Raw genomic sequence first — 15697 nt, forward strand, 5'->3', positions numbered from 1 at the left:
CTGAATTTTACAACTGTGGTCTCATTACACCCTGACACATGGAATTCACATGTGGAACACAATTGGCGTGAGAATGGTTTGCTTTTTTACCATGAACCGGGGCGGCCTCGGGCCGGCAGTGTAAACACAGGGCCCTGCTCCTCTGCGTGCTGCGGGCACACTCGGGGGACGGGGAGGCAGAGGGGCACAGCGAGGGCCCGAATTGCAGGGGACCCTGTGTGCGGGCATCGGCAACAGCGGCTGGTCCAGACCTGGGATCGGGGGCCCCTAGGATGTTCCCACGTGGCCATGGTGTGACTGGGACCATTTGGCCCCAGGCCCAGCTCCTCAGGGATGGAGAAGCAAAAGGGCATTTTACACCCTGAGAAGACTCTCCAAGCGCGTTCTGTCCCAGGAGCCACTCACCCTCGCAGTTTAGTAGCAATCTGCACGTCAGTCATCTTCCAGTCAGCCCCTGGGAGGAGAGAGAGTTGAGGGCTGGCCCTACGTCCCCTCGTCCCCAGCACAGACATCGCCTCAGACGGGAACCTCCCGGGTTTCAGTGAAGACACCTTCAGGTGTCCCCTCACCGGCCGGCCGGCACACCAGCCTGTCTCACAGGCCGCGTGCAGACCTGCGTCCTTACTGGGAACGGTATGGCGTTAACCGACTTGAGCAAAGGCACGCTTGTGCTTCCGTTCAATAACTGAGCCCTGACTAAGTGCAGCGGCCATTGTGAGGCAACGTAAGGGTTCAGTTTTTCTCACTCCTAGAGCGGTAGCTCTGCCAGCTACGCAGTCCTGCCTCTCCTGGATCAGACCGGGTCACAGCTGGCCTGGCCTCTGGCTTTGAGCTGAGACCTTCTGCTCCCTCCTGCGAGATGAGCGGCGCATGGGGACAGGGGAGGGGCTGGGAGCGGGAGGGCAGATGGCGGGGTGGGGGGTGGGGTGGCAGCAGAAGGATGCGCAAGCCTGGCTCCGCGCTAGAGCAGCGAGCACGCGCTGGGAGGCGCCAAGGTGCGCGTCCAGGTGAAGACGGCCGTGGAAGAACAGAGGCAGGAACAACGGTGAGAGAGAAAAAAGTTGTCCTGGTCAGTCCACCCGAGGCTCTCAGCATCTCTGTGTCAGGTCTGTGATCTTTCCCCATTTTCAAACTGCCCAGAGCATTTTTCTAGGAGCCTGCCTTTCACCAGCAGGGTTGGGCACCAACATACGGTAGAGCAGAACAGACGTGGGCTTCAGAATCAGACAGGCCTGGATCTACACCCTGGCTCTGTCCCTCCGAGCGCTGTGACCGTGGCCAGCCACTTCACGTCTCCAGCGCTCAGCTGTAAAAGTGGGGACAAGAAGGCCCGTCCCACGGGGGTGCTGAGAAGGTCATCATGTGTGCAGCACTCTAACTTAGTGTCTGGAACACAGCAGTGACGTGACACGCACTAACTCCTGCGTCCCGTTTCTGTTGGCACCCACGGCATGCCATTTCATGTCATCCTGCCCGGCCCCTTGCAGAGGCGCTCACAGATAGGTCTCACTCAGTCCCCACGACAAGGCAGAGACAGAGTAGGGAAGATGTCATCCCTGGAGAGGGAAAGGACACTGCAGCTCAGATTAATGGCCTACCCTGTCTGAGCTTTCGTTTTCTTCTTTGGAAAACAGAGAGAGACTCACTCAGCTAGAAAACAACGGGGCTTAGACGTAGATGAAATTTCTTTGACTGCAAAGTCTTTCTACTACACCATGTTACTGTCTTACGGTACAAATCGGCCTATTTATCACAGCTTCTTGAGGACAATGACTATTCTAATTCATCTTTATCTTCCCAATATTTAGTCATGGCTGGATGGAAGAGGGAGGGACACATGAATGTGGAAATTAATAAACAGATTGACTGATGATGGCCTAATGTGTTACCTCGCTCTCTCATCCCCAATATATGGAGTTACATACAATTATTGTACAAGTTAACCCCAATGAAAAGCACATTGGAGTCAGTCTTACATCTCTGACCCTGGGTTTTCTCACTTGTTTGCCTCAGGAACAAGATGTACTAATGTGTGATATTCCCAGAAACCTCTCCTCCCACCAAGCATTTTATCTTTTCCTCTCCCCTGCCCCGCTGAGGTCAGAGCGGGCCTGGCAGACGCTCCAGGAAGGAAGGCGGTTCGTGCTTCTGGCCTTCCTGTGCTGGGGAGTCTCTGGGCAATCGGAGACGTATAAATCAAACTAAAAGGAAGGCAGACAAAGTTGGCTTACATAACAGAAAGCTAACAAAGAAGGAAGAGGAAGAGGAGGAAAAGGAGGAGGAGGAAGAGAGACAGTGAAGCCACTCGTGCCAGGACGGGAGAGAGAGCTTGGGAGGTTTGGGGAGTGACAGTCCAGAGCAAAGCCACAGGGAAGGGAGGAAGGGAGATTTTGAAAAGGGTGGTTGTGGGTTTTGAATTAGATCGCATGTAATGTTCTTTGAGATAACTTCCTTTTTAATTTTAAGTAGGCCTGGACTGCACTTCTTTAAATGCAACTGCAGTTGTAGACGGGGCCACGCGAGGCCCTGGTGCGTGTTAGGGTTGCATCGGAAACAGCCCATGTCCCGTCTACTGTGTAGAATTATCGTGCAAAGTAAACACGAACAGACACAAAAGCGCCTTGTAAACTATCAAACACTCGCTACGGCTCTGCGTCCTCCCCACGCGCTCACGCCCATGCACGTGCGCACCCTCGTACCTGCCAGGTCCGTGACGAGGAAGCTGCCATTCGTCCACTGATACAGCCAGTGCTGGAAGGTCCGGCACTTCTGCATGACCTCAGAGCTGCTGGACGCTGCTGGGGCCCCGGCGCAGCCCCACTCCCGGGAACAGTAAGACTCCAGGGGCTTGCCCAGGTCCTCCTCCAGGGTAGCATACGGGATATTGTTTGCAGGCCGGTAGATTAGGTACAGCGGGATGATCCTAAACACAGGTTCACCCTGCCCTGAGCAGGAATTATGGCCCAGAGAGCTCCTCCCTCCCACCCAATTCTGCATTCGTGAATCTAAAAGAAGGGCCCTTCCAAGATTGGAATCGTCAGCTCTGAGCCTGGAGGACAGCGGGGCTGGCGGGGGGCGCAGTTCCACCCTGAGCTCAGGAAAGGAAATGGAGGCCATGGGCTTCAGAGTCCTGTCCACGCTCTGTGGTTGGTGGTTTTAGAACCACATGCTGCTATGGCCACAGGCAGATGCTGTGCTTAGGTGAGGGACTGAGGGCAGTGAGTGTCCACAGCAAGGACACCCCTAGAGAGTCAGACTGGGGCTCACTGCCAGTCAGACCCTAGATACGAAAGAGTCAGAGTTCAAGTCTCAGAACAGAAATAATCACCGTTTGTAGCTGAGTCCTACAAAAATCCACACGGACCCTGCCTAGGCAGAGAGTCCCGACCGGCTTGCCTAGCTAGGCCCACCCCATCACCTGCACAGAGACCCGGAATCTGCTGTGCCCACACCCTGCCATCAGCAGAATCTGAGCTAAAGGGTGGGGAATTAGGGCGGGTGAGGAGAGACTCAGACCAGAGCAGAGACCTTTCTCAAGTGGGGAGTGAATCCTGAGGTCTTTATTTCTAGATCTTGGGGGACCATTGAGCTGAGCGAGGGATTAGCTGTGAGCCTATCTGCACATGGCCGTCACTCAGGATGGCCCTGGGGGGCTGTGAAATCACTGTCTTTGAAGAAGCCCAAGGGGACAGTTCTGCCACTGCACGTCCTTGTCCCTGCACACTTACTCGGGCACCTCCCCGAAGCCAGGCGCCGCGCGGGCTTCAGCCGCGAAGATTTTGCAGTACTCTCGACTCATGTTCTGGATCTTGCACCCCTGCGGATTAGAGGGAACCAAATCGGATCAGCAAAGCAGCCCCCAGTTCTCTACTGTGCTTAGCTCTAAGTGGGGGCCGCCTGCGGGGGATGCACCCCCCCCCAGCCCGGGGGAGGTGGGCTCACTCCTTCCCGTCCTACTCTGTGCCTCATTTTCCTCGTTTGGATAAGAAGGGGCTTTGGACTTCTTTTCAAACTGAGGTTTTCAAAGTGGTTTCCCAACTATGTTTCCTGGAGCACCAATGATAGGTGGCAGCGCCCTCGGGACCGCTCTGGAGAGCAGGGAAGACCACGCACCCCACCCACATCACTTCCCTTTTATTTCACATAGAAATAAGGCTGCCATGAGAAACTATGTTTGAGGCGGGGGGGAAAGGTTTCTGCTGCAAATATACGGCTTGAAAACTATGGCCCAAATGGTGTTGAAGCTCTCGAGTCCTCTGAGGCCAAACACCTGGACTCTGGCTGCATCTCAGGCTCTCCTTGAGGTCCATTCTAGGAACCTCGTGAGGTCGAGATTGAGATGGCACCTGCCTCTGTACTGGGCCTCCCCACAGGACCCAGGCTGGGAAAGGGGAGGAAGTGAGAGAGTAAAGGGATGGGGCATGATGACGGGACACACTACCTGGATGGTGACATCGTAGTTTCTGCCCAGAAGGGAAGTCTCACTGCTGGGCCCAAACACAAGCAGGCTGCACACTTTGATGATGCACGTGCGGCCCGACTCGAAGATGGGCTCCAGCCCATAGATGACCTTGGCCTGGGAGGCCTTCCGAAGGCCACACCCGTGTCCAGCCCCTCGGAGCTCCTCGCTCACCAGTCGCCCAAACAGCTTGTCCCCCCAGCAGCCAGAGTCAGCCAGACCCTTAGCAAACACCATGGGGGTCATCTCAATCTCTTCTCCAACTGAAGGGGAACAGGAAAAATGTGAAACACTAGAAACTCCTGCCTGACCAGCATGGGGCCCATAGGGAAGGGAAAGGCCAGAACGGTCTCGCTCTGCCAACCTGGTACGCTCACTTTCTGTCCACGACTGCTCTTCGCGGGCACGCTACGAGCCCCCTCCCAGACTGTGAGCTCCTTGGGGCAGCAACTGCACTTGATCCCACCCCCATCATCTAACAGTGGTTATCACACAGCAAGGGATCAGCAAGTGTCTACGGAAGGCAGGGGTTTTCTGGGGCAGTAGCAATTAGAATTAGAATTAGAATGAGGTGTGATCAAATGATTCCATCTCAACCAACACGTTTGACTGAAACAAAAAGTCTGCAGGATCAATCCAGTAGCAGTGAGCACCCCAATGCCCAAACTGTGCTTGCCAAGTATCACTTCCCACTACAGGGAACCAGAGCCCCCGCAGGTGTACAGCATGGACCTGAAACACCTTGCGAGGCCAGAAGGCAAGGGAGCCATCAACACTATTGGAGACTTGTCGAAAGGACACAGGTGCCAACCTGAAGGGGTTTCCCTTGGCCACAGATGAAAACAGTCTTAACAACAAGAGAGTAATTACTGTAATGTACTGAACACATCAAATATGTTAAAAATCCATGTGTTCACAATGGTAACTGAAAAAAAAAACCCAATTACCCCTCAAAAAACAAACCTCATTCGTCACCTTTGGAAGGGGCTGCTAGGGTACCAACTCACTATTCTGAAACCTAGTAAGTAAAGGGAAAAGAGCAAGTACTTATCCTTCATTTTCTGTTGGACTTATCTGTATCAGGGTAACCAAATAATTATCTCTTCTTTACAGAAAAGTTTCAGCTAATGAATGAAGAAGGAAGGATAGAATTAAAATATCTCCATGTTGCGACTCCTGATGAAATGATACATTTAGGCAATGCTCAGTGACTGCCAAAACCTTTAGATGACAACAGGGATTGCATTGGACAGTTCGTAAACTTTAAAAAGGATGAATCCCACAGACACCAAATGAATGAACCCAATGACCAATCTTTTTTTTTTTTGAGACAAAGTCTCACTCTGTTGCCCGGGCTAGAGTGCCGTGGCATCAGCCTAGCTCACAGCAACCTCAAACTCCTGGGCTCAAGCGATCCTTCTGCCTCAGTCTCCCGAGTAGCTGGGACTACAGGCATGTGCCACCATGCCCGGCTAATTTTTTCTATATATTTTTGGTTGTTCAGCTAATTTCTTTCTTTTTTTTTTAGTAGAGCCGGGGGTGGGGGGGGTGGGGGGGGGTGTCTCACTCTTGCTCAGGCTGGTCTCGAACTCCTGACCTCAAGTGATCCACCTGCCTCGGCCTCCCAGAGTGCTAGGATTACAGGCGTGAGCAACTGCACCTGGCCCCAATGACCGAGCTTAACATCACTAAAAGTGAAACGATCTCATGTTCTGTGCCTCTCCACAGGCTACAGAAGGATCTACACAGCACACCTGTGAATTATTCACGCCAAAAACAAAATCACACCTGATCTGACCAAACCTCTCAATCTGATTACAATTTAGAAGCACATGTGTGGAGGAACATGTTAAGTGGTGATACAATCAAGAAAATCCAGAATGTAAGAAATTCTACATGTCAAGTGACTTTGACAAATTAATGGCAAGGAGAGAAAAGAGATGAAGTAGGAGAAACTGTTACATGTTCAGAGAGACCTGGGCGGTATCAGCCAAAAGCAATGAGTGGTTCCTGATTCAAATAAATCCAGTTATGAGACAACTGGGGCAATATGACTGGATGTTTGGTGATACTAAAAAATTATTACTAAGTTTTTAGCTGTGAGGTTATATTTGATATTGATTACATTATTTGATAACAAAAGACACTAGTTGGATGAATGAGTGAATGAATGAAGGAATTGATGCATTAATTAGCAAATGAAGCTTTAAAAATCTTTTCATCATCGGCTGCCTTCAAAGTCCCAAGCCTTTAGCATGTCTCTTCCAGGAGCAGGATAGACTCTTCCCCTAATATCTGAGTCCTTAAAATGCTTATCAAACTTTTTGGCTATTTCACAGTCACCAGGGAGCCTGCTGACAATCCAATGTTCCTAGGTCCTTCCTAGATATTAAGGACGTCTGCAGTAGGGCCCAGAAACTGTGTGAATCTAATGCACGAGTCCACAGACCACTGTGACAAACTCTGGGTAGGAGCTGGCAGGAGAAGATGTGCCCTGGTGGCCAGTCCTGCCCTTGATCAAGGAATCTGATGTGGGCAAAGGGCACAAGGCTGGAATGACTCCTTGTGCAACGCCTGCCCGCCCCGCAGCCACTTCTTCCCCCACAATCTTCTGAAAATAGCATCCTCCATCGTCCTCCCTAAGCCATAGCCTGAACTAGGAGGCAAAGGGAGGCAGTGTGTGGATCTGGACCAGATTCCAAGCCCTGAAAGAAGGTCCTCCCTGCAGGTGACAGGGAGGGATGAAGGCCCACCCCTCCTCCCCCAGCGGGGCACTGTACCTTCACCTTCTTCTCTGGAGATGAATCCTGACAACACTATGTGGAGAAAAAGAAAAGAAAGCTGCCTCAGGCGGACGTGCCCAGGGCGAGTGCCTCCTGCACAGGTGCTGCTGCCTCCCCGCCGGGAGCCAGGCCAGGCGGAGACCCAGGCCGCGGGGCACACTCTCCCTCAGGGCTGAGCCAGGCCAGGTGGAGACCCAGGCCGCGGGGCACACTCACCCTCAGGGCTGAGCCAGGCCAGGCGGAGACCTAGGCCACAGGGCACACTCACCCTCAGGGCTGAGCCAGGCCAGGCGGAGACCCAGGCCGCGGGGCACCCTCTCCCTCAGGGCTGAGCCAGGCCAGGCGGAGACCCAGGCCGCGGGGCACCCTCTCCCTCAGGGCTGAGCCAGGCCAGGCGGAGACCAGGCCGCGGGGCACACTCACCCTCAGGGCTGAGCCAGGCCAGGCGGAGACCCAGGCCGCGGGGCACACTCACCCTCAGGGCTGAGCCAGGCCAGGCGGAGACCAGGCCGCGGGGCACCCTCTCCCTCAGGGCTGAGCCAGGCCAGGCGGAGACCAGGCCGCGGGGCACACTCACCCTCAGGGCTGAGCCAGGCCAGGCGGAGACCAGGCCGCGGGGCACACTCACCCTCAGGGCTGAGCCAGGCCAGGCGGAGACCCAGGCCGCAGGGCACACTCACCCTCAGGGCTGAGCCAGGCCAGGCGGAGACCAGGCCGCGGGGCACACTCACCCTCAGGGCTGAGGCAGAAGTCGGTGGAGGCCGAGCCGTGCTCGTTGTGGATGGTACATCGATACACGCCACAGTCTACGGGGGATGCCTGCACGATGGCCAAGGCCGCCGGGCCCTCATCCCCTGCGCTGCAGAAAGCAGAGACCCTTCTGTGAAAGCCATCACCGAGTCACAGACAGGCCCAGACGGCGGTCCTAGGGGTCCTTAGACCCCACTCCAACTGGCTGCTGTGAATCCAGGCTTCGAGAGCTCCGGGGAGGCAGCGAAATTCCATGGTCAAGAGCTGGTCCTGGATCATGCAGGTGTGGTTTGCAGTCCTGTCACTTACTAGCTGTGTGACTTTGGGCGAGTGGCTTAAAGACCTCTGAACCTCAATTTTCTCATCTCTACTATGGGAATAATAGAATCTCCCTCATAGGGCTATTATGAGGATTAAATGGGGCGACAGATTCAAAGTGCTAGGAAAATGCCCAACATCGACACTTAATTAGGGAGCCGGGTGAGGCGGAGGTGGTATCGGGGGGCTTACCTCCTGCCCACCTCGCCCACTGGGCGCTGATCCTTGGCCCATGTCAAGACTGAGTCACTAAGAATGTTGAAAAACTGGCACCAGAGCTTCAGACTACCCGAGGCATCAGGAAACTGCTCCACTCGAATCTTCCGGATCACCTGTGGGGCTGAGAGCAGGGCCAAGTCAAGAGGGAGAAACCACGGCCCTTCCATCCTGTGCCCTCTCTGGCCACAGCCCTGCCTCCCTGGGTGTCCGTGGCGGAAGACGCTGCGAGGAAACAGGATTCAAGTGTCCACACAAACCCTCCACGTCATAGTCCTCAGCCGCCTCCCACCCGCACCTCAGGCTCCCGCCGGACCCCACAGTACACATCTCGGCTAGAAAGAAGCGGCTACGCCCCCAAGCCCAGGCCGGAGGGGCTCACAGCTGAGGACACAGACCGCTGGCAAGACGGGAACTTCCGTTTGTATTCCAGGCCCCTAACTCCAGGAACCTGCATGTGGCTCCGTCTCCCCGACTGTAATCGCGGGACAAGTCTGCGAAGAGGGGTTTTGTGGCGATGATGACAGAGCTCGAATGCTACTGCCGCAAGGCCCTGTGCTGAGTACTTGATTTATTCCATCCCATTCAGCCTCTCAACGTCCCAGGGTGGTCCTTTTATCCCCATTGTACGGAGTGGCGGAACCAACACAAGAACTAGGTCTTTCGGATTCCAAAGGCTGTGAGATAAAAATACCGCTACAGAGGTCATTTATAAACCCCTAGGAGGGATGTGTCATCCTGGTGGGGTGGTGCTGTTAGTGGCCTCTCGGCAGCCCTCCCCGTGAAGCCATACCCCCTCCCCACGGCTCACCTTTCAGCAGGTCTTTGGCTGTCCTGGGCTTGGCCAGAGCTTCCTGCTTGCCTTCCTCCGGGGCCAGCTCTGTGTCCAGACCCCCGGCCTTGGGGCTGGAGCCCAGGTCTGCTGCTGCCAGCTCCTCCTCTGCCCGTGGCACCTCCAGCATGCCCGCCTTTCTGCCTTGGGTAGGGGAGCATCTCTCCCGCCCCGGAGTCCCCGGGGACCCAGGCGCCAGGCTTTTCCTGGGGCCCCGGGGGGAAACCGTAGGACTCTCCCTTTCTTCAGGCCTGGTCACCTCCCCATCTCCTGCTGCTCTGACCTTAGGGAGGAATCTCTTCCTCCGTGCCCCTAGTGCCAGTTCCTCAGGTGTGGCTGCAGGGAGACCTGTCAGAGCCTCCGCTGGGACCTCGTCCTCTTGAGAGCGTTCCTGGGCTCTGGCCTCTGCCGAGAGCAGGCCCTGCCCAGGGGCTGCCTGCCCTCTCACCTCCCCCAGCGGCCCACCCATGCTGCTCTCCTGGGAGGCGCCCAGGAGGCCAGGCCCCTCAAGGGAAACCTCTCCCTCGTCTTCTGAGGCCAGCCCAGGGCCCGCCTCACCTACCACGATGGCGGGGACAGTGAGAGGGCTGAGCCCAGGGCCCTGGGAGCCCCGGCCAGCAGCCAGGGCCTGGCGGCCAGCCTGCACCTCACGGTCCAGGAGGCCGGTGAGGCGGCGGGAGGTGCAGGGGCTCAGCAGCAGGCTCTGCGCGCTCTGCACCAGGTGGTTGTTCTCCACACGCTCCAGGATGCGCCTCGATGTCCGGGGACTCAGCCCAGCCACTTCCACGGTGGGGACCAGAGTGGACGGGGGCTCCAGACCTCCAGTGGCAGCCCCCGCCTGGGACTCTGCCCCTGCTCCACTTGTCTCTGTGCTGGATAGCTTCAGCAGCAGAAGCAAGTAGTTCTTCAGGGAATCTATGAGGCCGGGGTCACAGCTCCGGGGGCCTGGGGTCCTCCCCTCCACATCTGGTGCCATGGCGCAGGCCCCCTCGTTGCTGGAGGCCATGGTTTCTGACGGGTGACTCTGGGTGAGGGTCCCTGGCCCCAAGTGCGGTATGGGGGTAGAACTCAGCAAGGCCTGGTCCCCAGAAGGCAGGAAGGCAGCTGTGCTCATGTGCTGAGAAGTCGGGGCACTGCGCAGCCCCTCCTTGGGGCTATGGGTCAGGCCAGTCCCGGGAAGAGAGGGCATAGTGGGAGCCTCCTGGCGCAGGTCAGCTGGAGGACAGCCACCCAGATCCACGCACGGAGCCTCCCCTGGCTGTTCCCCCGTGGAGCGCTGGAACACGCTGTCCTCCAGCTTGGCCTTGACTGGCCCTGACGGCCCTGGCCCTTGACATCTCTCTCCTCCCACCTGCTCCAGGCTCCCCTTGGGAGGCAGCTGTGCTGGGAGCACAAGGTTCTTTGACAGGGGACCCTCAGGGTTCCTGGAGGCTGTGGCTGCTGCTTTCTCAGATCTGAGCATGAAAGCAGGTTTTTCGGGGACATAGGATGCTTCTGGGGTCTGTGTAAAACTCTCAATAATCTGAGGAGATGTAGGACCCTCTGAAGGTGGGAGTTCGGGGGCTGTGGCCGGTGGGCTGGGGCTGGTCACGGCCTCCTGCTCCAGCTGGCCTTTGGTGGCGGTGGGTACACTCCCCTCTGACTGTGTCCCCTTTCCTTCCTGTCCCCTTCTGTCTTCCTGTGTCCTCTCATCTGCCTGTGCCTTCCGGTCTTCCTGCATCTTCTCACCTGCCTGTGTCCTTTCTACCTGTGTCTCCACCCTTCCCTGTATCACCGCATCCTTCTGTGAACTCCTGTCTGACTGTGGCCTCTCACTCTCTTGTGTCACGACATCCACCTGTGCCTTGCTGTCTGCCTGTGTCCCCTGAGTTGCCTGTGCTCTGTCTCCACGGGTCCTCCCGTCCGCTTGCATCTTCCCATCTGCCTGCACGTCCTTCTTGCCTCCAGTCCCCTGGTCGGCAGACGGTCTCCCATCCTCCTGGGTTTCCACATCCATACGTTCAATGGCACCTTGACTTCTGGAGGTGCTACAGCCAACAGAGGCCACATCAGAGCTGCTGCTGGCAGACACGGTCAGAGCCATGGCTGCCTGGGACTCCAGGACCTGAGAACACATGGACAAAAGCAAAGACTTCACTGCATGTACACTAGAAGCTCTTTCCAACCTCCTCTGACCTCACCCAGAACTGCTCTGATGGGAATCCTGGTGGGGCTGGGGAGGCAGACATAGGACATAGTCCCAGATCCCTGTGCCACCCACCCTAATCTCTGATCCAGAAGCTGGACTAGGGAATATCCAGCATCCAGGCCCAGCTCCAGCCTTTTCCACCTCTTCCTGAAGAAATCCGCCTTTCCTGAAAGGCCCTGCTCTTGTGCTATCCTACCCCTCACCCCTGCCCTTGGACGACAGTGCTGCCCAGGGCTCCCAGAGTAGTCACTCTGTCCTTCTCTCGCGGCCCCAGACAGAAATATGGGTGAAGTGGGAGAGTGCCAAAGGGTCTCCCAGTAATGGCCTCAATGACAGCATCCACCAGTAACACTGAGCAAGTGGTGATGACATGATGCCGTCCCAACAGGGAGGGTTAATGAACTTATGAACGGCACCTATGCCGAGAAATCAGTGAAACGCTGTAATGTTACCCTTCTGAATAGCTACTGTTTGCAAAGCACTAGCTACTGTTTGCAAAGCACCATGCTCGGCTCCTACATACTACACACATCACCACACTCCTCACAACTGTGCATTCTCATCCCCACCCCAGAGATAATGCTGAGAAGGGATGTGATTTGTCCACTATCAGGTAGTAAGTAAGTGACAGAGTTTAGATTAGGAACCAGGTGTGTCTAGCTCCAAATCCCATGTTCTTTGCTATTAAGATTATACTGCAATGCCACCCATTTAAATATAGTTATTGTAAAAGACTTCCTGTTTAATTATGGTGGCATAAGACAGTAATTTGCCTCTTTTCCTCCTGGATATCATCAAAACCAACAAAGTAAACAAGAAATAAACAGAGCAAACTCCATTGTTAGTGAAAATAAAACCACAGTCTAAAGATACAAATAAACAAAAGGATAAGGGCTGTAGGAATGCAGGCACTGGGAGGCGGAGGAGAAACAAAAGCTACAGGGGGTGGACATAAACCGTGAAGCAGCTCAGCAGGTCTCAGAATATGCCAACAAAAACACAATTATTAGCACCATAGATGAAGGACTCCCCTGGAGGTGATAAGCCTACAGACAGGCAAATACCACACGAGCTGCGGGGCGGAGCAGGGGTGGGGGGGAGGGGGGCTGGGTAGAAATCAAGCGGAACACATTGTGGGGAGGGGACGGGGAGGACAGATCTCGGAAAGGATTATTGTTCCCATGAGCTCTGCTTGAGGAAACGCCCAGAGGACAAACTTCAGTCAACAAAAAGATGATTGAGGAAACCACAGAGAAAGAATTGATGGTAAGCACTAAATACATTTCACTTATAATACTGTATTAGCATATATTAAATATTAATATTGACATAGAACAGCAGAACCAAGACTAAAGCCAGGTGGGGTGTAGAGCGGCAAATCAGAATGTCCGTGTGACATGCCCTGATGCTACAGAGACCTCGCAACTAGCACAGAGTGAAAGAAGGAAGAGAATGACAAGTGGAATAAGTGCCTTGATTATGTCACCACCTGTCCAGGAACCAAAGACATTAACTCAAAGCTGAAAAGCCAAGTGACAAAAATATAGGCTATGTAACTACACAAAGATATTCACCTAGAAATAAAACTTTAGGCTGATATGAAAGAGAAGATGAATGGGGGAAGGGTGGGAGGAAGTAGGAACACTTTACTGTTGCTCTTTGTAAAAAATAACAGAGAATGAATAAAATAATTGATGGCAATGTGTCAAATTCAAATTATAAATTAAATTACTACATGCAAACATTTTAAAATATCAGAACCACACACAAAATCAAAGCAATCAGACCACATAATGAAAGACTTTAAAATATACGTAATTGGAGGATTGTGGTCTTTTGAGATGCTAGTCTGCCGCCCTCCTCATCTGCCAGCAAATTAATAAACTTCTCTTTCCTTTTCCTCAAAAAAATAAAATAAAATAAAACATATCCAATTAAAATACATACAAATTAAGTGTAGGATTTGAAGCTACTTTACTGAATATGGAATTTTGAATGAATGGTATGGATACAGGGAAATTAAAGAGTTCGGTGACTATCAGGAGTAAGTCCGACTGAAGAATTTAAACAAAAATGCTCTTCCACCTTCTCCGACAACCAGATACTAACAGATGAAAATGGCCTGGAGCCAACAAACAGCAATTAGTGACATACTAGAAGCTTCTTTTACCTTCTGATATTCTAGGATTAGAAAGTATTAATATAGACGTAGATCTATAAATTTGCAAAGGAAGTGCGGACTTCGCACACAGCCTCCTACTGTTGAGACTCCTGAAAACAGAACTTCCTGAGTAAAGCTGCCCTCACTCCTCCTCACTCTCCCCGCAGCGGGATCAGTCCGTAGTTCTACTGAATCTACTTCCTTAAGCCCAATATCCATTTCCTTCTGTCTCCACTGCCAACTACCTAATCTAAGATGCCAACAATTCTGTCTTGTCTGGGCTGCTGTAAAGCCTCATAATTGGTAACCATGACTCCAGTCTTTGCCTCTGCTAAACTCTCATCCTCACTGCAGCCCAAGTGATCTCTCCAAAGTACAAATCTGATGGTACATCCCCTGCCCAAAAACCTCTCAATGGCTTACCATTGCTTACGGGATAAAGCCTAAAAGCCCTAGCCTAAAAGAGCAAAAAGTTTAATTACATAGTAGTCCCCTCTTACTCATGGTTTCACTTTCCGTGGTTTCAGTTACCCACAATCAACCTTGGTCCGAAAATATTCAATGGAAAATTCCAGAAATAATTGATAAGTTTTAAATTTTGTGCTGTTCTGAGTAGCATGATGGAATCTCACACCGTCCCACCGGGACGTGAATCACCCCTCTGTCCACAATATCCATACTGCAGACACCACCTGCCCTGTTGGTCATTTAGTAGCCATCTCGGTCGTCAGATGAACTGCTGAGGTATCACAGTGCTTGTGTTCAAGTATCGCTTATTTTACTTAATAATGGCCCCAAAGCACAAGGGTAGTGATGCTGGCATATTGTTATTTTTTATTAATTTATTAATTTTTAAAATTTTAAATATTTATTTTCCTTCTTTTCTGCCATTTCAGTTTCTTGTGTGGATCTTCTATTTTATTACTGTTAATCTCTTACTGTGCCTAATTTCTATATTATACTTTATCGTAGGTATGTATGTATAGGGAAAAAGTAGTATTTGTAGGGTTTGGTACTATCCACAGCTTCAGGCCTCCACTAGGGGTCTGGGAAAGGCCCCCATGGATAAGGAGGGAATATAGTACGCTGTTGGCCGGACTCACAGGCACAGGCACAGCTTCTGAGGACAGCAATTTGGTGTTATGTACTAAAATTAAACATACTTACACTCTTTGACCCAACGATTCCATTCCTAGCAATTTATCCTACAGATATGTCTTCATGTGCAGACGGACTTGTTTGTATACAAGGATATTCACTGCAGCACGGTTTATAACAGCAAAAGGCTAGAATTACCTAAATTCCTCCAATACAGGACTGATTCAATGAATTACGTACATTCATAGTAGAAATAAATACCCAAATAAGCAATCAAGGTGAAGAATAGAAAGTACAAAACACAGCCTTTGTATGGAAAATACACAGGTACACACACATTTGTAAATGTAAACAAACGGCCCATCCTTCAGCAAGGGTCCCTGATCTCTCTCCCCAGGGTCATCTCTTGGGTCCCTCTACCCAACACTAATTTAACTGTGCCGACACCTGTGTTATTTGTACCGCCTCCGCGTGCTTTTCTCTGCAGGACATTCTCACCCTTTTCCTTGCCCACCTGCAGGACTCCTCCTCACCCTTGAAGGCCTCACTCAAGTTTCCTTTCTTCTGTACAGACTTCCTGAGTTCTCTCCACGCCCCAAAATGTTATGGCCCCTCACCCTGCGCCCCCATAGCAAAGGCACCTAATTCCATCACGCTGCCCTCATTCTGTGTGGCAGTTCTGTGTTCCACGCACGTGCCACGTGCTAATCTGTGAACTCTTCCCTCTGATGAGTGCCCAGCACAAGCCCAGGAGTTGGAGACCAATAAACACATGGTGGACGACTGAATGCTTTCTGTATACTTCTACAAGGGCTGACCCCTCTAAACATTACAGTGTGTGTGTGTACATCTACATCTGGAAGTGGGTAAAGACATGAGAAGGAATGTCATG

The 15697-nt window shown here is 52.7% G+C and overlaps 1 protein-coding gene across 4 annotated transcripts in view; it reads right to left on the minus strand.

The window, feature by feature from the left end:
- Positions 1-15697, minus strand: part of ALPK3 (alpha kinase 3) — a 53087-nt gene that overhangs the window by 2601 nt on the left and 34789 nt on the right. For all 4 annotated transcript variants that reach the window (XM_069466579.1, XM_069466577.1, XM_069466578.1 and 1 more), the window contains 8 exons: positions 9338-11462; positions 8503-8650; positions 7974-8101; positions 7240-7275; positions 4442-4722; positions 3729-3817; positions 2700-2923; positions 406-454 (listed from right to left, as the gene is read on the minus strand). In XM_069466579.1, the coding sequence (XP_069322680.1) occupies positions 406-454; positions 2700-2923; positions 3729-3817; positions 4442-4722; positions 7240-7275; positions 7974-8101; positions 8503-8650; positions 9338-11462 (3080 nt within the window). The remainder of the gene's footprint in view (positions 1-405; positions 455-2699; positions 2924-3728; positions 3818-4441; positions 4723-7239; positions 7276-7973; positions 8102-8502; positions 8651-9337; positions 11463-15697) is intronic.

Source organism: Eulemur rufifrons, chromosome 3, assembly GCF_041146395.1.
Source record: "Eulemur rufifrons isolate Redbay chromosome 3, OSU_ERuf_1, whole genome shotgun sequence".
Classification (NCBI taxonomy): Eukaryota; Metazoa; Chordata; class Mammalia; order Primates; family Lemuridae; genus Eulemur; species Eulemur rufifrons.